At 49.2% G+C, this 19,483-nt stretch overlaps 1 protein-coding gene across 5 annotated transcripts in view; it reads right to left on the bottom strand.

The window, feature by feature from the left end:
* Positions 1 to 12,595: 12,595 nt before the first annotated feature.
* Positions 12,596 to 19,483, bottom strand: part of SLC4A8 (solute carrier family 4 member 8) — an 85,066-nt gene continuing 78,178 nt past the window's right edge. For all 5 annotated transcript variants that reach the window (XM_079775113.1, XM_079775115.1, XM_079775116.1 and 2 more), the window contains one exon: positions 12,596 to 18,770. In XM_079775113.1, the coding sequence (XP_079631239.1) occupies positions 18,758 to 18,770 (13 nt within the window). In that variant the 3' untranslated portion in view covers positions 12,596 to 18,757. The remainder of the gene's footprint in view (positions 18,771 to 19,483) is intronic.

Genomic DNA, 19,483 nt, shown 5'->3' with positions numbered 1-19,483 from the left:
AGCCAAAGTTCTCTTCTCAGTTCTACACAAGATGAAACGCCCCTTTGATTAGTGTCCCCATCTTTCCTTTTGGAATCTCTACCCCAAGGTAAGTGGGTCCTTAGTTCCCTCCTCCCTCCCTCCCATGCCCCTACCTCTCCCAACCTCATCCAGTCAACTTTCTTCAAAAGTGTGTCATGCTCAACTCTCTCCTCCTCCATCCTCTACCCTTCTTCCATTTCTCACCTTTTTGCCACCTAATTGCCCTTGTCATCAGGACCCCTGAGCTCTGGGCTCTGCTAATCTGCTAATGCCTAAGTGGCCAATGGCTCCCAGCCTAGGCAGCGTGTTCACATCTTTTCACAGTTACATTTTCATTGGGTCTTTCTGGAGACGCATTGGAATTCAAAGGTCTCTCTTTAATGATGTAAACTTAGGGTTCGGTTGTAGGAGACATTTCTGGGCAGGTGCAAAATCCTTCCGGACTAAAGTTCAAGAAAAAAAAAATGCTTTTCCTTTGGGAGCTCACGAATTAGTTGGGGAGATAATATGTGTACTATATGACCATGACGTAAGACAGACAGCACCATTCGGGAAGTGTACAGGAAGGGCTGTGAGAGCTCACGTTAAAGAACTTGCCTTTAACGGCAAGAATCATGGAGGGGGCTTCCTGGAAGAGGTGACATTTAAATTGGAGCCTGAAGGAAGAGTAGGATTTGCGTGGGATTTCGGAAGCCTCCTGCCTTGGGTTTCTCTCTCCTGATACTGTTCACGAGTCATTCCAGCAGAGGGCAGGCTGAGCAAAGATGGGATGGAAAGTTCCTTGTCCCGCCAAGTTTCATGTTGGTCTCAGCACAGCCAGAACTGTCTGACAGCTTTCTGGGCTTACTAAGAAGGGTGAGTCCGCTTTGTGTGAATTTTGAAGTTATTTGCTCCAAGTCTGGGCTCCAGATTTACTCCTTTGTCTTTGCCTAGAATCGATACTGAGTTTGCACTCACCATGGTTCAGGGCAGTCTGATGCATGGTGCCACCTCTCCTTGGGCACTAGCACTGCCCTGTTAGAGAGGCTCAGCCAGGCAGGTTTGGGCAGTCCAGGATGGGGGAGGGGAGAGGTCAGCTTTTCTCCCCACCCCCCCTCATTTTGTCCCTTCTCTCTAAAGAACGGTGAGCTGTTGCTTTAGTGCTACACCTGTCTCTCTGTCTCAGGTTAGACGGCACAGATTCAGTCACAAGTGGTTTACAAGGAAGTATCCCCATGACGCTGAGTGGGTGGGGAAAGCAGAATAGGGAAGAAGTCAGTGCTCGACTTCAGGGGCAGGTCCAGCCTTGGCCTGATCCTGCAGGGAGCTCTGGGTGTAACGTAGCCGGGGACTGTCCCGCCTGGGCAAAGGGACAGACAGTACAGCACTTTCACGCTCCTGCACCCGCCAGTCACTCCGTCACTGGCTCCGACGGCCCAGAGGACGTAAACTTGCAAGCACTTCCAGTTCTTGGTGTATCTGGGTGAAGTGGCTCTGGTGGTCCATGGTTTTTGTTTGTTTGTTTGTTTTTATGGATTTTAGAGAGAGACGAAGGGAGAGAGAGAAACCTCGAATTGTTGTTCCACTTATTTATGCACTCATTGGTTGATTCTTGTATGTGCCCTGACTGGGGATTGAACCCACAACCTTGGCGTATCAGGACGATGATCTAGCCAATTGAGCTACCTGGCCAGGGCCTGGCAGCCCATGTCCTAGCCTTTGAAGACAGTTGCTGACAGGAGCCTTGAGGAATGAACACCCAGAAGCTGCAGGATGGACACGGCTGGTGACCGGGGACCCAAGGGGATCAGGGAGCAGCACCAACAGGGTTTGCTCCTCTCTCCAAGGGCCCTTCTATCTATCAGTCTCCACGGGACCAAAGCCTCTGTCCCTCCAGGCCGTGGCGCTGTGTGGTCGGGCGGCAGACTGTAGGCTGCAGGCCTCACGGCTGAGGAGAAAGGGGAATCAGTTCTGCACCTGCCTTCGGGGTCCCCGCAACCATGAGTGCTGCCAGGGAGCCCCTCCTGGTGGGCTGAGCGTTCAGCCTCCCCAGATGACGACGACCTTGGAGCTAGCCACTGGGAGACAGCAGACGTAGGGAACGAGATAGAAAACAAAAGTTCTTGAGACTTATGGGTGCAGAAAAGAAAACATACTGGCCGTCTTGTTAGAGGAGATCGCAAATCAACTTCTCACTGCGGAACGGGAGGAAGACAAGAAGAGGAACGTAGAGTGCAATCTCAGTGTCAGCCAGGTGTGGACAGTGAGCGGTCAGGAGGGTATTGGTGACCAGCATCACAGAGGTGGGAGGGGAGGTCTGCGGAGACCCGTGAAGGATCAGCGCGCACTCGCCTTCCCGTAGGACAGTTCCCAGGATCTCGGCACCCAGGTATTCATTTCTGTCCCCTAACTCCTCCCCGAGTGCCTCAACATGTGTCCCTTCAGAGTTCTCCTCTCCCCACAATTGTCAATTCAGAAAGCCCGGGGGGTGTACTAATGGCAGAGAAATGCTCCAAAAGGCGTCACATGTCATCCAGATGCCCCGCATGTCACTGAAGAGTACGTTCTTTCAGGGCAAGGGCTGTGTCTTCTCCACCTGCCCGGCTGCCTAGCGGGGATGTCCCTACTGTAGCTCACAGGCCACCGGTGTCCAGCTTAACTGGAAGTGCGTGTTTACTGGTAAAATATTAACCCCCCTCCTCCCTCCACGCACACAAAGAGGTCTGGACATCTGTGTGTGTGTGTGTGTGTGTGTGTGTGTGTGTGTGTGTGTGTGTTTCACAAGCTCCCTAAGCGATTCGGTACTCATTACAGAATAAGAACGCTGCCCAGCTGAAACTGGTTTGACTCAGTGGATAGAGCGTCAGCCTGCGGACTCAAGGGTCCCAGGTTCGATTCCGGTCAAGGGCATGTACCTTGGTTGCGGGCACATCCCCAGTGGGGGGGGGGGGGGTGCAAGAGGCAGCTGATCGATGTTTCTCTCTCATCGATGTTTCTAACTCTCTATCCCTCTCTCTTCCTCTCTGTAAAAAATCAATAAAATATATTAAAAAAAAAAAGAACGCTGCCCAGCGTGGCTGGTGGCTGAGTTGGGTGCAGTGTCGCCCTGTACACCAAAAGATTGCGGGTTCAATTCCTGGTTGGGGCACGTGCTGGAGGCAGCCGATCAATATTTCTCTCTCATATCAATGTTTCTCTTTCCCCTTCCTCTCTCTCTAAAAATCAATAAATATATCTTTGGTGAGGATTTCACACACACACACACACACACACAGTGCCCAGTGCTCAGGGACAGGGCAGGTCCTCCAGAGAGCGTTTGAAGCAGTGACCCTCAGGGTAGCGCCCTCGTCTCTGTCAAGCCACATCGCGCCTTCTCAGTGAGCTCCACCCCCACCCTGGCACCCTGGGTCCCATCGGGCTCCACTTTCCCTTTACCCCTTTTACCACGGCATTTATCCCCTTAGTTCCCCTGCGTGCTGCTAGAGCCTCCCTGTCCCCACTGGAACCCACGCTCCCTGAGGGCAGAGATCTTCGAGTCACTGACCGGACTCCGGTGCCTGAAATGCAACGTCTACACATTGTGGGTGTTCAAGAAACGTTTGTTGCATAAATGAAGGACGTGTGTCTGTGGAAAGTCATCAGTGCGGCTGAAGACAGAGACCATTTTACGTCTAAGCTTCTGTCATCACATCGTGCTGAGGGTCCCCAGGGCCAGGCTCAAATGCAATGATCCACTGGAAGGACTCACAGGACTCGGGGAAGCTCTTGCAGTTTATTACGCAGAAGGGTGCAGGCGGAAGTCAGCAAAGGGGAGCGTGCAGGGTGACATGCAGGAGAAACCAGCGTCAGCCTCCCAGGGGTCTCCTCCCACGGAGTTGCATGAGGATGCGCTCAATCCCCCCGGAAACTGAGTGACAACACTTGCCAAATACTGCCAACCAGAGAGGCACATCCAGCCTGGTTGTCCAAGGTTCTATTGGAGGCCGGTCCTGCAGGCAAGCAGTGCCCATGTGACTGACCTCCAGGCATCCTCTGCATTCTGCCCCGATACAGCATGACCCAGGGCCGCGGGCATACAAAACAGGCTTATCATGAGTCAACTTGTTGGCATAAACCGCCCATCAAACTGACACAATACACATATATCGGTTTCTGCCTGATTCCTGGCACAGAGCTCCTAAAACTCATCATCTCCTGAATGACAGGAGCATCTGACACAGGGCTCCTGACACTCGGCATCTCCTGGGCGATAGGTGTGTCTTTATGATAATGAGGCAGCTCTTGGCGGGCTCCTGGGTGGGACTGGTCACCAGAAAGACCGAGCGGTGATGAGAAACTCAGAGTTTTCAGCTCCGCCCCCCCACATCGAGGGGGAGGGGGACTGGAAATTGAGTTAATAATTGATCGTGCCTACGTAATGAAGCCTCCATAAAACCCCCGAACCACGGGGTTCATAGAGCTTCTGGGTGGTGAACCGTTCACGTGCTGGGAGGGTGGCACACCTCAACTCCTTGGGCACAGAAGCTCCTGCAGCTGAGACCTTTCCGACCTCGCTGATGTACCTCTTCATAGGGCTGTTTGTTTGTATCCTTTACAATATACTTGGAAACTGTGGTACATCTACACAATGGAATACTGTGCTGCTGTAAAAAAGAAGGAACTCTTATCATGTGCAACAGCATGGATGGACCTGGAGAGCATTATGCTAAGCGAAACAAGCCAGTCAGAGAAAGGTAAATATCACATGATCTCACTCATTTGTGGAACATAATGAACAACATAAACTGATGAACCAAAATAGAGCCAGAGACACAGAAGCATTGAACAGACTGTCCAGCTTAAGAGGGAAGGCAGGGGAGAGAGGTGGTAAGAGATCAACCAAAGGACTTGTATGCATGCATTTGAGCATAACCAATGGCCACGGACAGTAGTAGCGGGGTGAGGGCATGTGCTGGGGGGTGGGAGCAGCTGGGAAGAGTCAATGGGGGGAAAGGGAGACATGTAATACTTCAAACAATAAAGAATTTAAATTAAATAAAATATACTTTGAGCCCAGCCAGTGTGGCTCAGTGGTTGAGCATCAACCTATGAACCTGGAGGTTGTGGTTCGATTCCCGGTCAAGGCACATGGCCGGGTTGGGGGCTCGATCCCCAGTAGGGGGCATGCAGGAGGCAGCCGATTGATGATTCTCTCTCATCATTGATGTTTCTATCTCTCCTTTCCTCTCTGAAATGAATAAAAACATATTAAAAGTAAATAAATAAAATATACTTTGAAATAAATTGGCAATAAACTGTTTTCCTAGGTTCTGTGAGCCACTTTTGCAAGTTTCCAAACCAGAGGAGGGTCGTGAGAACCTCCAGTTTATAGTCAAGTTGCTCTCTAATAAACTTCTCTGTGTATATGGAATGATTTTCCCCAAAAAATAAAGAAATCCCCCAGAATGTGGGCATGGATTTTCTAAATTTCAAACTATTTCTCCAAGTTCCTACTTCTCCTGAGGTGCACCTGTACTGTGCTCGAACAGCAGGTCAAACCCTGACAGTAGGAGCTCCCTCTTTCTCTTCTCAATGTTGGGGTGTCAGGAGGAGGCCCCAGCCCAGTGTAGCCTCTGCCACTCCCTCCAGACTGGGGAAAAGTGCTTCCTGGTAAGGGTTCTGTTCGAGTCCTGGGGGCTGATGAGAAATCTGGGCTACCCCTGCCTGTTTCGGGGGAGGTGCTCAGTCTGGGATCCTGCTCAGGGAGGCGCAAGCATCTCAACTCAACCAAAACCAGGAGGTCCCAAACCGAGACCCAGCACAGCAAAATGAGCATGCTCATCCCCTGTGGGGGAGTATCCGCTGGTCCATTTGGGGAAAGCAGCCAGCCAATTGTATCAGGAGCCTTAAGAATTGCCATGCCCTTTATGTCCACAATCTCCATTAGGACTAAAGAAGTAGTGTGACATGTAGAAAACACTTACACACAAACACGTTTGTCACTGTGTTGATAATAATGGGCAAAAAATTAGGCACAACATGTACCTCCAACAACAGGAAACTAGTTAAACGCCATCATATATCCCTTGGTGGGATGCTATCCAGTCGTTAATATGATGCTGTAATGACTTCTCCATGACATGACAGTGGCAAAAAATAATCCAGATTCAAATTGCAGGAATGTGATTTTAGTAATGCGAAAAAGAAATATGCTCAGAAAAAGACTGGAAGGATATCCCAAATGTTAGCAATGGTGGGTTACAGATTATATTGTGTGTCTTCTTTTCACTGGCCACTAGCCACGCGTGGCTATGGAGCACTCGAAATGCAGCTGGTGAGACTAAGGAACTGAATTTTTACATTTAAAAAAGTTAAGTTTAAATAGCCACATGTGGCTAGTGGGTAGCATATTTGACAACACGATTCTATAATTTATTTTTATAATTTTAAAATCTGACCCATGAAACGAACTGCCGGTAAATGTCCGCGTTGACAGGGTGATACTGTGCGCACCTGGACAGGAGGCCCTGAGGAACAGCACTGACCGGCTGTGGCCCTGAGTGCTCTTACGCTAAAAGTGAGGAACAGCTGCCCTTACGACAGTTTCAAGGACCAGAGAAGATGCTTGTGCAAAAGGCTGCTATGAAGGAAGACGCCAGGCCCCTTAGTCTCCTCCAGTTTGGGACAAACTGATGGGAAGAGGAGCTGCTTTCTGGGGAACTTCAGTGCTTTCTGACGCGATGGTTCAGGCAGAGGCGGCCCCACCCCCGAGCCCCGAAGGCCTGTTCCTCGGGCTTTGCCTGATTCCAGCTCAGAGGCCCTGTGCTTCTCACTCTGAGGCACTGGCAGACCCGTTTCTTTCTGACTGTACTTGTCAGGCTGAGAACAGGAGGGTTCTGGCCTCTCCCCGATGGAATCACACCCCTCAAAGGTCCTGGGGAGCTGGGCTGGGGTGGCGAGAATCTCTTCCTATGAATGTGCACGTGCACAGCAGGCTCTGAGGGTGAGAAGGCAGTAGGATAGAGAGTGGAAAAAGCATACTTAGTTTTATGAAATACTTTCATATTCGGGTAGTGAGCACCGGTTAAAAGGCTTGCCTTTTCTGGAGGCTCTGGGAGGTAAATGAGTGTAGTTGGAGGAGGAAAGGATTTTGGAGTTTTATCTGTTACCTAATAGCTTGTGTGATCTTAGAATTAACTTAGCATCTCTGAGCCCATTTCGTCTATAAAATAGGAATAACTATACAACTGCTCCACAAAAGGTATGTTTTATTTGAGACTATGTATAGCCCAACAGCATCCATAAGCCTCATCCAATTCCAATCCCTGGTGAGGCTGCGAGTGCAGTAGGTAGATGAGAGAGGAGCTGGAGCAGGAGAGGGCCTTGTTGGGCACGCGCAGTGGGGGTTAACATGAGAGGCACCAGGGAGCCCTGGAGCCAGGGGAGCCCTGGGAGAGAATGAGGTTCCATAGTGTTCTCTGAGATAGGACACTTCCTGCATATTTATCCTGAGCAAGAGGAGAGGGGATGGCTGAGAAGGAACCGGTGGGCAGAATGAGGGTTGAAGATGTGGGGAGGGGCTGTGTTAGGGGAATAATAAGTGGGAAGGATGAGACCCGGATGCAGGTAGATGATTAGCTTTCATCACCTCCCCCCAAAGCTGGAGAGAACCAGTAGCGAGCCATTTCTCACGTGGACAACGGAAGGCTGCTCTGGGCGGGGGTGGGGGGGTGGGGGTGGAGGGGGGGCAGGGGACCTAGACAAGTCTCTCCCTCTGCAGGTGCTCATTTCCACCCTTCCTGGCTGGGACGCGGCCAGTGGGACGAACTCCAGCTCCAGGGATTTGATCCGCAAGGTCACAGTGTTGTCTGGGGGTGTGGCTTTCTCTACAGTAACAAGATGCAGGTTCCCTCCAGTTGGATTTTTCCAATAACTCATTAAAGGCCATACAAAGTGCCCTGCCCTCTGCTCAGCGAGACCCTGCTGCTGCCACCTCCACCACTCAGTACACGCCCGCTGTGCCAGTCTCCTCTGTCCTGGGCCAGGAAAAGCACCCGCTTGTGTCCTTTATGGAACCCTTTTTTAAGCCTAGATCCGTGTAACCTGGCACCCATGTAACCCAAAGACCAAATCCCGGAGCAGGGGTCTCGAAGTGCCGGGGCTTCCATCTCCCTCTCGGCCTTGGAGCAGACCACAGCGTCCCCCTCGCTTTTTCTTCCCGCTCTGTTTGCTCCCTCCACTTGACTCAGACATCTGTTCCCCACCCACTCCTTCACCACCCTCCCAGCTCTCCTCCCCGTCCCGGGCGGTGTTGTCTGTCTGCACACCCACCGGGCCCTGTCACCTGCAGCTTTCCTGGCAGGCGGCCCCTGCGCCCAGTGAGCATCTCTGTGCTGGGCGCTCGCTGGCTTCCGAGGCCGCAAGTCCATTCTTGGACAGTGTTGGGCTAAGTTCCCAGCACAGGCCCAATCTGCCTCCTAGGAGGATACGTCAGCCCCAGTTATGTCCTCTGCACTGCGAACAAGTTCCCTCTGTTTACATGCAGCTTTTCTCTCAGGTGGGTGACATCACAGTGATGTTCACTCCATGCCCCCCCACCCAGTCACTCTTCCTTTCTCTCCCTCCTCTGCCCTCCCCTCCATCCCAGGGACCTGTGCACCCACTTCAGGTCTCTCCTCTTCCAATTCTTCCTCCTCACTGCCACCAGGTGAATGTATCCCAAACAGCAACAAGCCCCCTCTCCCTGTTGACAGTGGCTGGGAGAGTGCTCACTACTTAACCTGACATTTAAGGTCTTCTTTCTTCTGCCTCTTCTGTTAATACAGTTGCTTCCTTATACGCAATCAGGAGCTCAAGCAAACCAGGGACATCCACTGGCACCAGAACTTCCCATCGGGGCTCCGACTCTGGGTCCAGTCTCCAGCCTTTGTCCTCCCTCCTCCACCCTGTGTTGTCCTTGGAGGGCTGACCACCGGACGCTCTGAAAGCGATCCATGGCTCTGCCTCTAGGAGGCACATTCCACAGACACACCACATCTTCCCCTCACCCCTTTCGAACTCTTCCTCACAAGTTCTCCTCCACGCTGCAGAACCCAGTCCTCGCCGCTGGGCTTTGCAAACGCTGTCTGTTTTTGATGAGTCCAATTGTAGGTCCTCGGAAAACTGCTTTATTCCCCCACACCCTTTGCAGGTGGGCGCTCAGACTATGAGTTTTGAGGATAATGATGTGATAAACCCAGCTGCCCGGGCTCCCTGTCTCTCCCCCAGTTTCTTTTTCTTCAAATGTTCCTCCTAAGGGCATGCTTCGGGCTCGTTCTCCCAGCAGCTGTGCAGACCACGCAGAGAGCACATCTGTGGTCTGACCAGTGTCAGTACCGGGAAACCGTGGCTCCCCTGAGCCGAGGGATGCAGAGGGATGCAGAGGGATGCAGTGGGTTATGATGAAACAATTTGGCCACGGGCAGTGATTTACTCAGGTTCCCAAATATTTGATTAGTGCTTGAGTTCTTTACATCTTAACAACGAGTCCTCAAGTTATTCCTGAGAAAACTCTTCCAGGATTGCTCAGGAGTGGTCACTACCTCCCTTGGCCATTCATTTAAAAAAAAATGCTTGCACCCTGGCTGGTGTGGGTCAGCTGGTCAGAGTGCTGTCCCATACACTAAAAGGTGACAGGTTCAATTCCTGGTCAGGGCACATACCTAGGTTGCAGGTTTGATCCCTAACCCTAACCCTAACCCAAAATTCTAGAGATAGCAAATTTTTAAAATCTGAATTTCTAAGCAGTGGAGAGTTCTTAAATATTAGCAATTCCTCTCATCAGCCTGGTTGCATCTCCAAAATGAGCCTTCTTTTCTTACTGTCCCGTCCCCCCACCCAAACGTAAGTCTAAGCGATCCATGGCTCTGCCCCAGGAGGCCCATTCCACAGACACACCACATCACACCAAGGCCCATTCCACAGACACACCACATCACACCAAGGCCCATTCCACACACACACCACATCACACCAAGGCCATTCCACAGACACACCACATCACACCAAGGCCATTCCACACACACACCACATCACACCAAGGCCATTTCACAGACACACCACATCACACCAAGGCCATTCCACACACACACCACATCACACCAAGGCCATTCCACAGACACACCACATCACACCAAGGCCATTCCACACACACACCACATCACACCAAGGCCATTCCACACACACACCACATCACACCAAGGCCATTCCACACACACACACCACATCACACCAAGGCCATCCCACAGACACACCACATCACACCAAGGCCCATTCCACACACACACCACATCACACCAAGGCCATTCCACACACACACCACATCACACCAAGGCCATTCCACACACACACACCACATCACACCAAGGCCATCCCACAGACACACCACATCACACCAAGGCCCATTCCACACACACACCACATCACACCAAGGCCATTCCACACACACACCACATCACACCAAGGCCCATTCCACACACACACCACATCACACCAAGGCCATTCCACACACACACCACATCACACCAAGGCCATTCCACACACACACCACATCACACCAAGGCCCATTCCACACACACACCACATCACACCAAGGCCATTCCACACACACACCACATCACACCAAGGCCATTCCACACACACACCACATCACACCAAGGCCATTCCACAGACACACCACATCACACCAAGGCCATTCCACACACACACCACATCACACCAAGGCCATTCCACAGACACACCACATCACACCAAGGCCCATTCCACACACACACCACATCACACCAAGGCCCATTCCACAGACACACCACATCACACCAAGGCCATTCCACAGACACACCACATCATACCAAGGCCCATTCCACACACACACCACATCACACCAAGGCCATTCCACAGACACACCACATCACACCAAGGCCCATTCCACAGACACACCACATCACACCAAGGCCATTCCACACACACACCACATCACACCAAGGCCATTCCACAGACACACCACATCACACCAAGGCCCAATCCACAGACACACCACATCACACCAAGGCCATTCCACACACACACCACATCACACCAAGGCCCATTCCACACACACACCACATCACACCAAGGCCATTCCACACACACACCACATCACACCAAGGCCCATTCCACACACACACCACATCACACCAAGGCCATTCCACACACACACCACATCACACCAAGGCCATTCCACAGACACACCACATCACACCAAGGCCATTCCACACACACACCACATCACACCAAGGCCATTCCACAGACACACCACATCACACCAAGGCCATTCCACACACACACCACATCACACCAAGGCCATTCCACACACACACCACATCACACCAAGGCCATTCCACACACACACCACATCACACCAAGGCCCATTCCACAGACACACCACATCACACCAAGGCCATTCCAGAGACACACCACATCACACCAAGGCCATTCCACAGACACACCACATCACACCAAGGCCCATTCCACATACACACCACATCACACCAAGGCCCATTCCACAGACACACCACATCATACCAAGGCCCATTCCACACACACACCACATCACACCAAGGCCCATTCCACACACACACCACATCACACCAAGGCCATTCCACACACACACCACATCACACCAAGGCCATTCCACACACACACCACATCACACCAAGGCCATTCCACACACACACCACATCACACCAAGGCCCATTCCACACACACACCACATCACACCAAGGCCCATTCCACACACACACCACATCACACCAAGGCCCATTCCACACACACACCACATCACACCAAGGCCCATTCCACACACACACCACATCACACCAAGGCCCATTCCACACACACACCACATCACACCAAGGCCCATTCCACAGACACACCACATCACACCAAGGCCCATTCCACACACACACCACATCACACCAAGGCCCATTCCACACACACACCACATCACACCAAGGCCATTCCACACACACACCACATCACACTAAGGCCCATTCCACACACACACCACATCACACCAAGGCCCATTCCACACACACACCACATCACACCAAGGCCCATTCCACACACACACCACATCACACCAAGGCCATTCCACACACACACCACATCACACCAAGGCCCATTCCACACACACACCACATCACACCAAGGCCATTCCACACACACACCACATCACACCAAGGCCATTCCACACACACACCACATCACACCAAGGCCCATTCCACACACACACCACATCACACCAAGGCACATCCCACAGACACACCACATCACACCAAGGCCCATTCCACAGACACACCACATCACACCAAGGCCATTCCACACACACACCACATCACACCAAGGCCCATTCCACAGACACACCACATCACACCAAGGCCATTCCACAGACACACCCCACATCACACCAAGGCCCATTCCACAGACACACCACATCTTCCCCTCAGCCCTTTCGAACTCTTCCTCACAAGTTCTGAGGTTGGTCAGCACTGACTCAGCCCCTTTGTTGACACAAAGAACACCACAGGTGTGAGCAGTTTACACAGACTTTATTTCTCGCCCACTGAGCACAGGAAAGTCTGGGCAGGCCTAGGCGTCGCACCACCTCCCCTGGGTCCCAGACGGACTGTGAGACTTGGTGGTAAGGGAGAGGGGTCCTAGTCCTGCCACAGATTGCTATGGGGTTATCACAACGACATACGATTCCTGGTTCTATTTACACCATGGAGTGTGGAGAGGGTACATTTCTTACACTAAAAATATATACTTTGGAATCTCTAAAACAAAAATATCTCTATCTCTACATGAAACCTACTAGAAAGAAGAACATAGAAAACAGGGAAATGTACCAGCACCTCAAGTTGTCCCTCCCATGGGAAGGTTGCTCTGCTCTCCACCCGACACCCTTAGTTTGGGAGGGCAGCCGTATCTAACCACCAGACAGACACATACAGGTAAACAAGAGGGAGGCTCGTCATCTGGGAGGAGTGAACAGGGGAGAAAGGAGTGAGGAGGAGGATTTTGGCCTCTTTTGCAAAAGGAGTAATTGCACATTCAGTTTGGTACTTCTGTTTCCAACATTATTGCGTGTGTGAGAAACCTGTGTGTTGGCGTCAATTGCAAACCTGCTAAGAGAAGCCCTAGCTCTGCTGATTCCGGCTGGGCTCAGAACAGTGCCGTGGGTGGGTTCTCTCTCAGGAAATATTAATGCCATCAGCTAGAAGACAAAGCTCTGTATTCTCCGGAGCCGAAAGTGGGTTAGGTTTAAGAAGAATGTTATTCCTTTTCAGAAGGATTAGAAACCATTCCATTCCCTTTGAGCACAGAATCTCCCACAAGAATTATGCCTATGGATGAATCATTCCACCTTCTGGATTTTCCTACTGAAAAGATTGCACAGAATTCTCCTTTCCTCTTTTCATGTTTCAAGCGGTGATGGGTAGCATGACTCCACACCTCTTTTGGTTATGAAATTAGCCTTCTTTCAGGTAAAGAAATGTTAACTGAGTCAACTGTCCATTCATATAAGAGACCAAGGGTACCAAGAATCATAAAGAAAAGCCCTGGACGGGTAACTAAGTTGATTTAGTATCATCCTAATACGCCAAGGTTGTGGGCTCAATCCCCAGTCAGGGCACTTACAAGAAGCAACCAATGAATGCATAAATAAGTGGAACAACAAATTCAGGGTTTTCTCTTTCTCTCGCTCTCTCTTACCCTTCCTCTCTCTCTAGAATCAATCAATAAAATTTTTTTAAAAAGAATCATAAAGAATAGGTTTAGTAGAAAAAATCACTTCTATTTGATTTCAGAATGTCTTTTTCTATTTATACTGAAATATGGATGATTCTGAAAGCTTGAGAATCCATAATTCCTCATCCTAAATAAGAAAAATAACCATATTGTCCCCTTTGCAAGAAGCCCCAAACCTCCTCACCTCGCTCACCAACCCCAAAACTGGTGGTGGTTTTTAGAACTTCTTCTCTCCAAGGAGAACTTGAAAGACTGAGGAAAAGGCGGAAAGGATGCTTGAAAAAGGTGAGTCAGTAAAAGGGGTAGAACTTGGATGATCTGGCCAGCCACGGCCCGCAGGAAGGCTCCTACCTCAAGGGAGGCCCGACAGCTACAACCGGAAGAACGTTCACTGCAGGGCTCCTGAACGTCCTGCCAGGATGTGACTTGGAAAGCTGAGAAGTCCAAGGAAAATGCAGTAGCTAACTAGCAAACACTGTTGAAGTCCTAGGAAAAGGTGCTAACTCTCTTACAAAAGAAGAAATTTAGAGAAGCTGGTAAAGTAGCAGAGAGACATCCTGGATAGCACTTCTGACGCGCGTTATAAGGAAAGCTAGGGGACCTGGGGTCAAGTCTCCTCCTATGCTTCAGGAAATCATGGCGTCTCAGAACATGGACATTGAGATCAATGGAGAAGATTCAGGGAGAATTGCTGACTCCTCTACTAAAAGGAGAGTCTGGTCCTAACCGGTTTGGATCAGTGGATAGAGCGTCAGCCTGTGGACTGAAGGGTCCCAGGTTCGATTCCGGTCAAGGGCATGTACCTTGGTTGCGGGCACATCCCCAGTAGGGAGTGTGCAGGAGGCAGCTGATCGGTGTTTCTCTCTCATCAATGTTTCTAACTCTCAATCCCTCTTCCTTCCTCTCTGTAAAAAATCAATAAAATATTTTTTTTTAAAAAAAGGAGAGTCTGGAGCTGAGTAGGTAGAAAGCAACGTGGAACTGGAAATTGTCTGTTTGGGATGACTAGAAACCACAGATGCCTAGAATCACAGACCTCTTGAAGGTCACAGTGGTCATAGCCTGAGACATCAACCAAGCCTGAGACTTAGCACGTACCAGATTTTACCAAACATTTATGACTGGCCAGTGTGGCTCAACTGGTTAAGCATCGTCCTGTGTCCTGGTCAGGGCACATGCCCAGGTTGCAGGTTCCGTCCCCGGTTGGGGTGTGTGCAGGAGGCAACCAATAGATGTTTCTCTCTTGCATCAATGTTTCTTTTCCTCTTCCTCCCTCTCCCTTCCTCTCTCTCTAAAATCAATAGAAACATATTAAAAAAAAAACAACAACAACAACACATTTTTTACTAATTGAAAAGCCAGTCATCCCAGACAAAGAGAAATAGCAAATGTTCACACTGTCTTTTGGAAATGTTTGGCTCACTACCCCTCTATCCTAAAGGCAAATTTCTCTGAATAAGGAGACAGGGATAGGAGCTGTATGTGATAAAGATCAGATCTCCTGATTATTCCATCATCAGAAGTCTGAAATCATATATAGCCTCAAAGAGCTAGCCTGCATTTTATGCAACCAAACGTATTTGACAACTACACAGCATATTTCTGCTGGTCTTCACCTTCTCTCCAGACCCTCCCTAGAAGTCATGGGCTAGGAAGTAGCACACCCTCTTAGCAATGCCAGTTCTTCCTTCCCCCTTAGAACCAAGATTCCACTCGCTATCACTTTCTAAAATCCCGGGCCTCTGTACTACCAGCCCATTGGCCTACCAACACTCAGCTGAAACCTGCCCTTGTCACAAAAGAGGTGACTGCTTCTGTGGCCCAAACACCAGGGCACGGGACTCCTAACTACCTGCCTTGCTTCCCACCCCTAAGTCAGTTTCTCACCTTTTTCTACAGACTAATCTGCCTATGTTTGTCCTCGAGCTATTCCATTGGAGAAGTCTGAGAGGGGAATCCATAGATGGGGGATGATCATATTATTTTGCTATCCCCACAGATTAGGTTGCACAGACTGACTAATAGCAGCAATGAAAGCTTATGGATAAGCACATATGCATATACACACACACACACACACACACACACACACACACACACACACGTTGTTGCTGCTTCACCTCCACTCCCAGTTTCCTATTCCACACACAGCCCAGCTTGACTCTGCTACCCCAGTCACCAGCCACAGACCTGAGCCAAGGAAGCAGCCAGGACTGAGACTGAGTGTTTGGTGGAGCAGAGAAACAGAAGAGACATGTAGCAGAAATGAGTCTGGCTATTGTCTGAGAAAAACCTAGTGGCCTACAAGTATTGGCACAGCCTTCGAAATCAGCTAAAGTCCCTAAGGCGCAGTAACCTGGGAGGGTCTGGTTTGGGGCTCCAAAGTGCACCGGTGGTCCTGCCACTGCTCTGCACAGTTAACAAAGGCGGGTTCCCTACTCTGAGGAAGCCGAGCAGACACAAAGTATCACGAGACATCGGTGTATTAGAAGAGAGACTTTTCTGAGTGATATTGTCACCCAGTTTCATTGCACGAAAGGCCTTCCCTGTTATATTTCTTACAACCACGCTGAGGCTAGGGAATAGGTGAAGCAGTCACCAGCTTCCCTACGCAGAGGTGGCAGGTGAAGACGGGAGGGGCAAGATGGAGGGACAGCGTAGACAGGCATATTCTCCGAAAACAAAGGTGAGAAAGAAGGCAAGCTCCAGGAAGCAGCCAGAGAGGAACAGGGTAAGCTAGCAGGAAAGCTTTTCTCTTTGACAGGCTGCCTTTTGATTTTTCTAGATTAGGTAGATAAATGTAAATGGGCACAATTCCTACATTTATCCTAGAATGACAAAATGTGAAGCGATGGCTCACAAAGATTTTAGTGCCCATGTAGTTCAAAGAATTCCTATTCCTGTCTGCACCACATGAAAGGAAGTTGAGGCTTCCTTGTAAGTGGAAAATCAGAAAAACCAGGAAAAATTCCCACAACTCAAAGGGATATCATTTTAGCATTTGAAAGCAGCATGCCGTTCAGCCGACAGATCACACATATTGCTTGTTTACAGCACTCGTCCATACTGAGTGGATGGTGTCCATCCTATGCCAGTTGTTAAATATTTTGAAAATCATCTGTGTATTAAAATAACTGTGGCTCTAAGAGTTAGGAAAATATGAAAGAATTGCAGGATTCCTTTAATATCAAAGGTCCTTAGAGTAAGCCTAGAATACACTAATATATTTAAAAGTCTAAGGAATGCAAAATTCCATTAAGGTATGTAGCCATTGCTTCACCTAAGGAAAGGCGAGCACACTGAGGGAACATCCCACTATACAAAGATTTTCCAATTGGAAAACTAATATGATCGGATTCCTTGGGTGTTGACATGCTTGCTAGTCACATTCTGTGCACAAAGGAAGGGGAAGATCTATACACACTGGAGCCCAAACCATTGATATTCATTGCAACAGAGAAGAGAAAAAACTATAATTGTAGTTGTAAACTAAATACAAAATTAATTTTACCTCTTACAGTTCATTTCCCAATGTGGCTTTTTAGATCTGAGAGCCAGAACATTTGTCAACCAACAGAAATTCATGATGATTGCCCCTAACTGGTTTGGCTCAGTGGATAGAGCGTCGGCCTGCGGAAGGAAAGGTCCCAGGTTCAATTCCGGTCAGGGCATGTACCTTGGTTGCGGGCACATCCCCAGTAGGGGGCGTGCAGGAGGCAGCTGATCGGTGTTTCTCTCTCATTGATATTTCTAACTCTCTATCCCTCTCCCTTCCTCTCTGTAAAAAATCAATAAAATATATTTTTTTTAAAAAAGAAAGAAAGAAATCCATGATGATGAAGAAACTACATGGCGAAAGGTGACTTGGGTCCATTGAATTGATGACGGTTCACTACTAAGGCAGCTAAGGAGACATTACATAAGCACTTGGATATCTCCAGGAATGCAATCAAATGTGTTCTCAAGAGAGAGTAGCAAGACATGGATGTTTCTACAACATGGCCAATCATAACAAGTTATCTTCCTTTCCACTCACAAACAACTATTATCAAACCTTTCCCAGGTATTTAGAAAGCAGACACTATGACACATTTTCAGCTTAGGAAGTCCTTCCTAGTGTCTAAACGAAACCTTTCTATAGCAATTTAAGTTCAGTCTCTAACTCTCTCCTCAGTGAAACCAAGAGAAGCTACTCATCCTCACTTCTCATTATTGATTTCCCCCAAGCCTTTTCCTGTCTAAGCTAAACAACGCTCATGTCCTTCTCGGCTCTTTCATCATCCAAGCTTCTTGCTGAGTTATGCAAACTGCTACTAGGGAACAATAAAGATGCACCCAGGTCAGAGGCGTCTTCTGGCTACAGTGCTGGGCACTGCCAATGCCCCGGCCGCTGACTCTCCTGGTAGCCAACCCTCCCGACAGCCTCTGAGTCTGACCAGCATCCCCTAGAGCAGGCATTCCAACCAAGGCCCAGGGCTGCCTAGGAGCCCGCAGATGCTACGGGACTAGAGAGCCTTCCTTTTTCTCTCTGCTCTGCTCCCACTTCCCTACCCCATCCTTTAGGAAAAGGGGCCTCATTAACGGAATCCTCAATGGCAGCACAGATCCATATGGCTTGGCAGGCCAGCAGAGAGTTTCAGAGAAAATGTCAGGAAGATGGGAAGCTGGGTCTTCAGTAGTGGCAGTTTTGAAGAGAAAGAGAAGGAAGAGAAGAAGTACCAACAGGAGGTGGTCTTCTGCTTCCACGTTTCCATCTGGCTGCTGGCATGGGGACAGCTGGATGCCCTCCAACACACACCATGATAACGGAATGCTTCGGCATGGCTTGGACGTGACCCAGGACAGGGCCAGACTGGGTCTTGCTTCTTCTCTGAGAAATTTGCCATCTTCTCTGTAACCAGAACTTCCCTGAGGCATCTTATGGCCCAAATCTTCCATCCAGCAAATACTTCTAGTTGAAGAGACTGAATAAAAGTGTTACAATTAGACAAAAAGGGAACACATGATTCATTCCTGCTTTTAACACAATGCTTTTGAAGATGTCACCACAATTTGGATCTGGCTATATTTTAAGTCCATTTACAAGTAGACTAATTCTCAACTAAAAATAACCATATGCGTTATACATTTCAACAGCTGCCTGGATTTTCCTCCGAAGGAAACGAGATTCTATATTTCACCCACATTCAGCACAGATTTATTTTAACCCACTCGATGAAGAAATAACCAGTTTCTCCTCAGAGCAGCCTTCTGAGTGCAACAGGCAGTACTATTCCCATTTTCCTGCCCAGTAAACTGAGAGCCAGAAACAGTGGCCTGCCAGATTGCACATGGAAGAATAACTAGGCCAGGTCTCCTCATTGCTACCCTACTGCTTTGTTTTTTATTAACTAGAAAAGTTAATAAAACTAAGAGCTTCCCTTCAGCTATCTGCCTACTTAAACCTAAATGGTGTTTGGACTAAATTATTCCATTTGGGTGCATAGCCTACCTCACTGTAGGCAAAGACACCTCAAGACCTTCCAGTTTCTTCATTAACCTGATTAAATTTGATCTATGCTATTGGCAAACGATACACAGAATTTAGTTTCCAAAATAAGAAAACATCTGCAATTCAATATTTTAAAATCTTTACTTGGCAATAATTCTCATTATGGAATTGTATCAATACTATCAA

Source organism: Cnephaeus nilssonii, assembly GCF_951640355.1.
Source record: "Cnephaeus nilssonii genome assembly, chromosome: 6".
Taxonomy (NCBI): domain Eukaryota; kingdom Metazoa; phylum Chordata; class Mammalia; order Chiroptera; family Vespertilionidae; genus Cnephaeus; species Cnephaeus nilssonii.
Note: the sequence above shows the minus strand (reverse complement) of the source record. Positions and strands in the feature narration are given on the sequence as shown.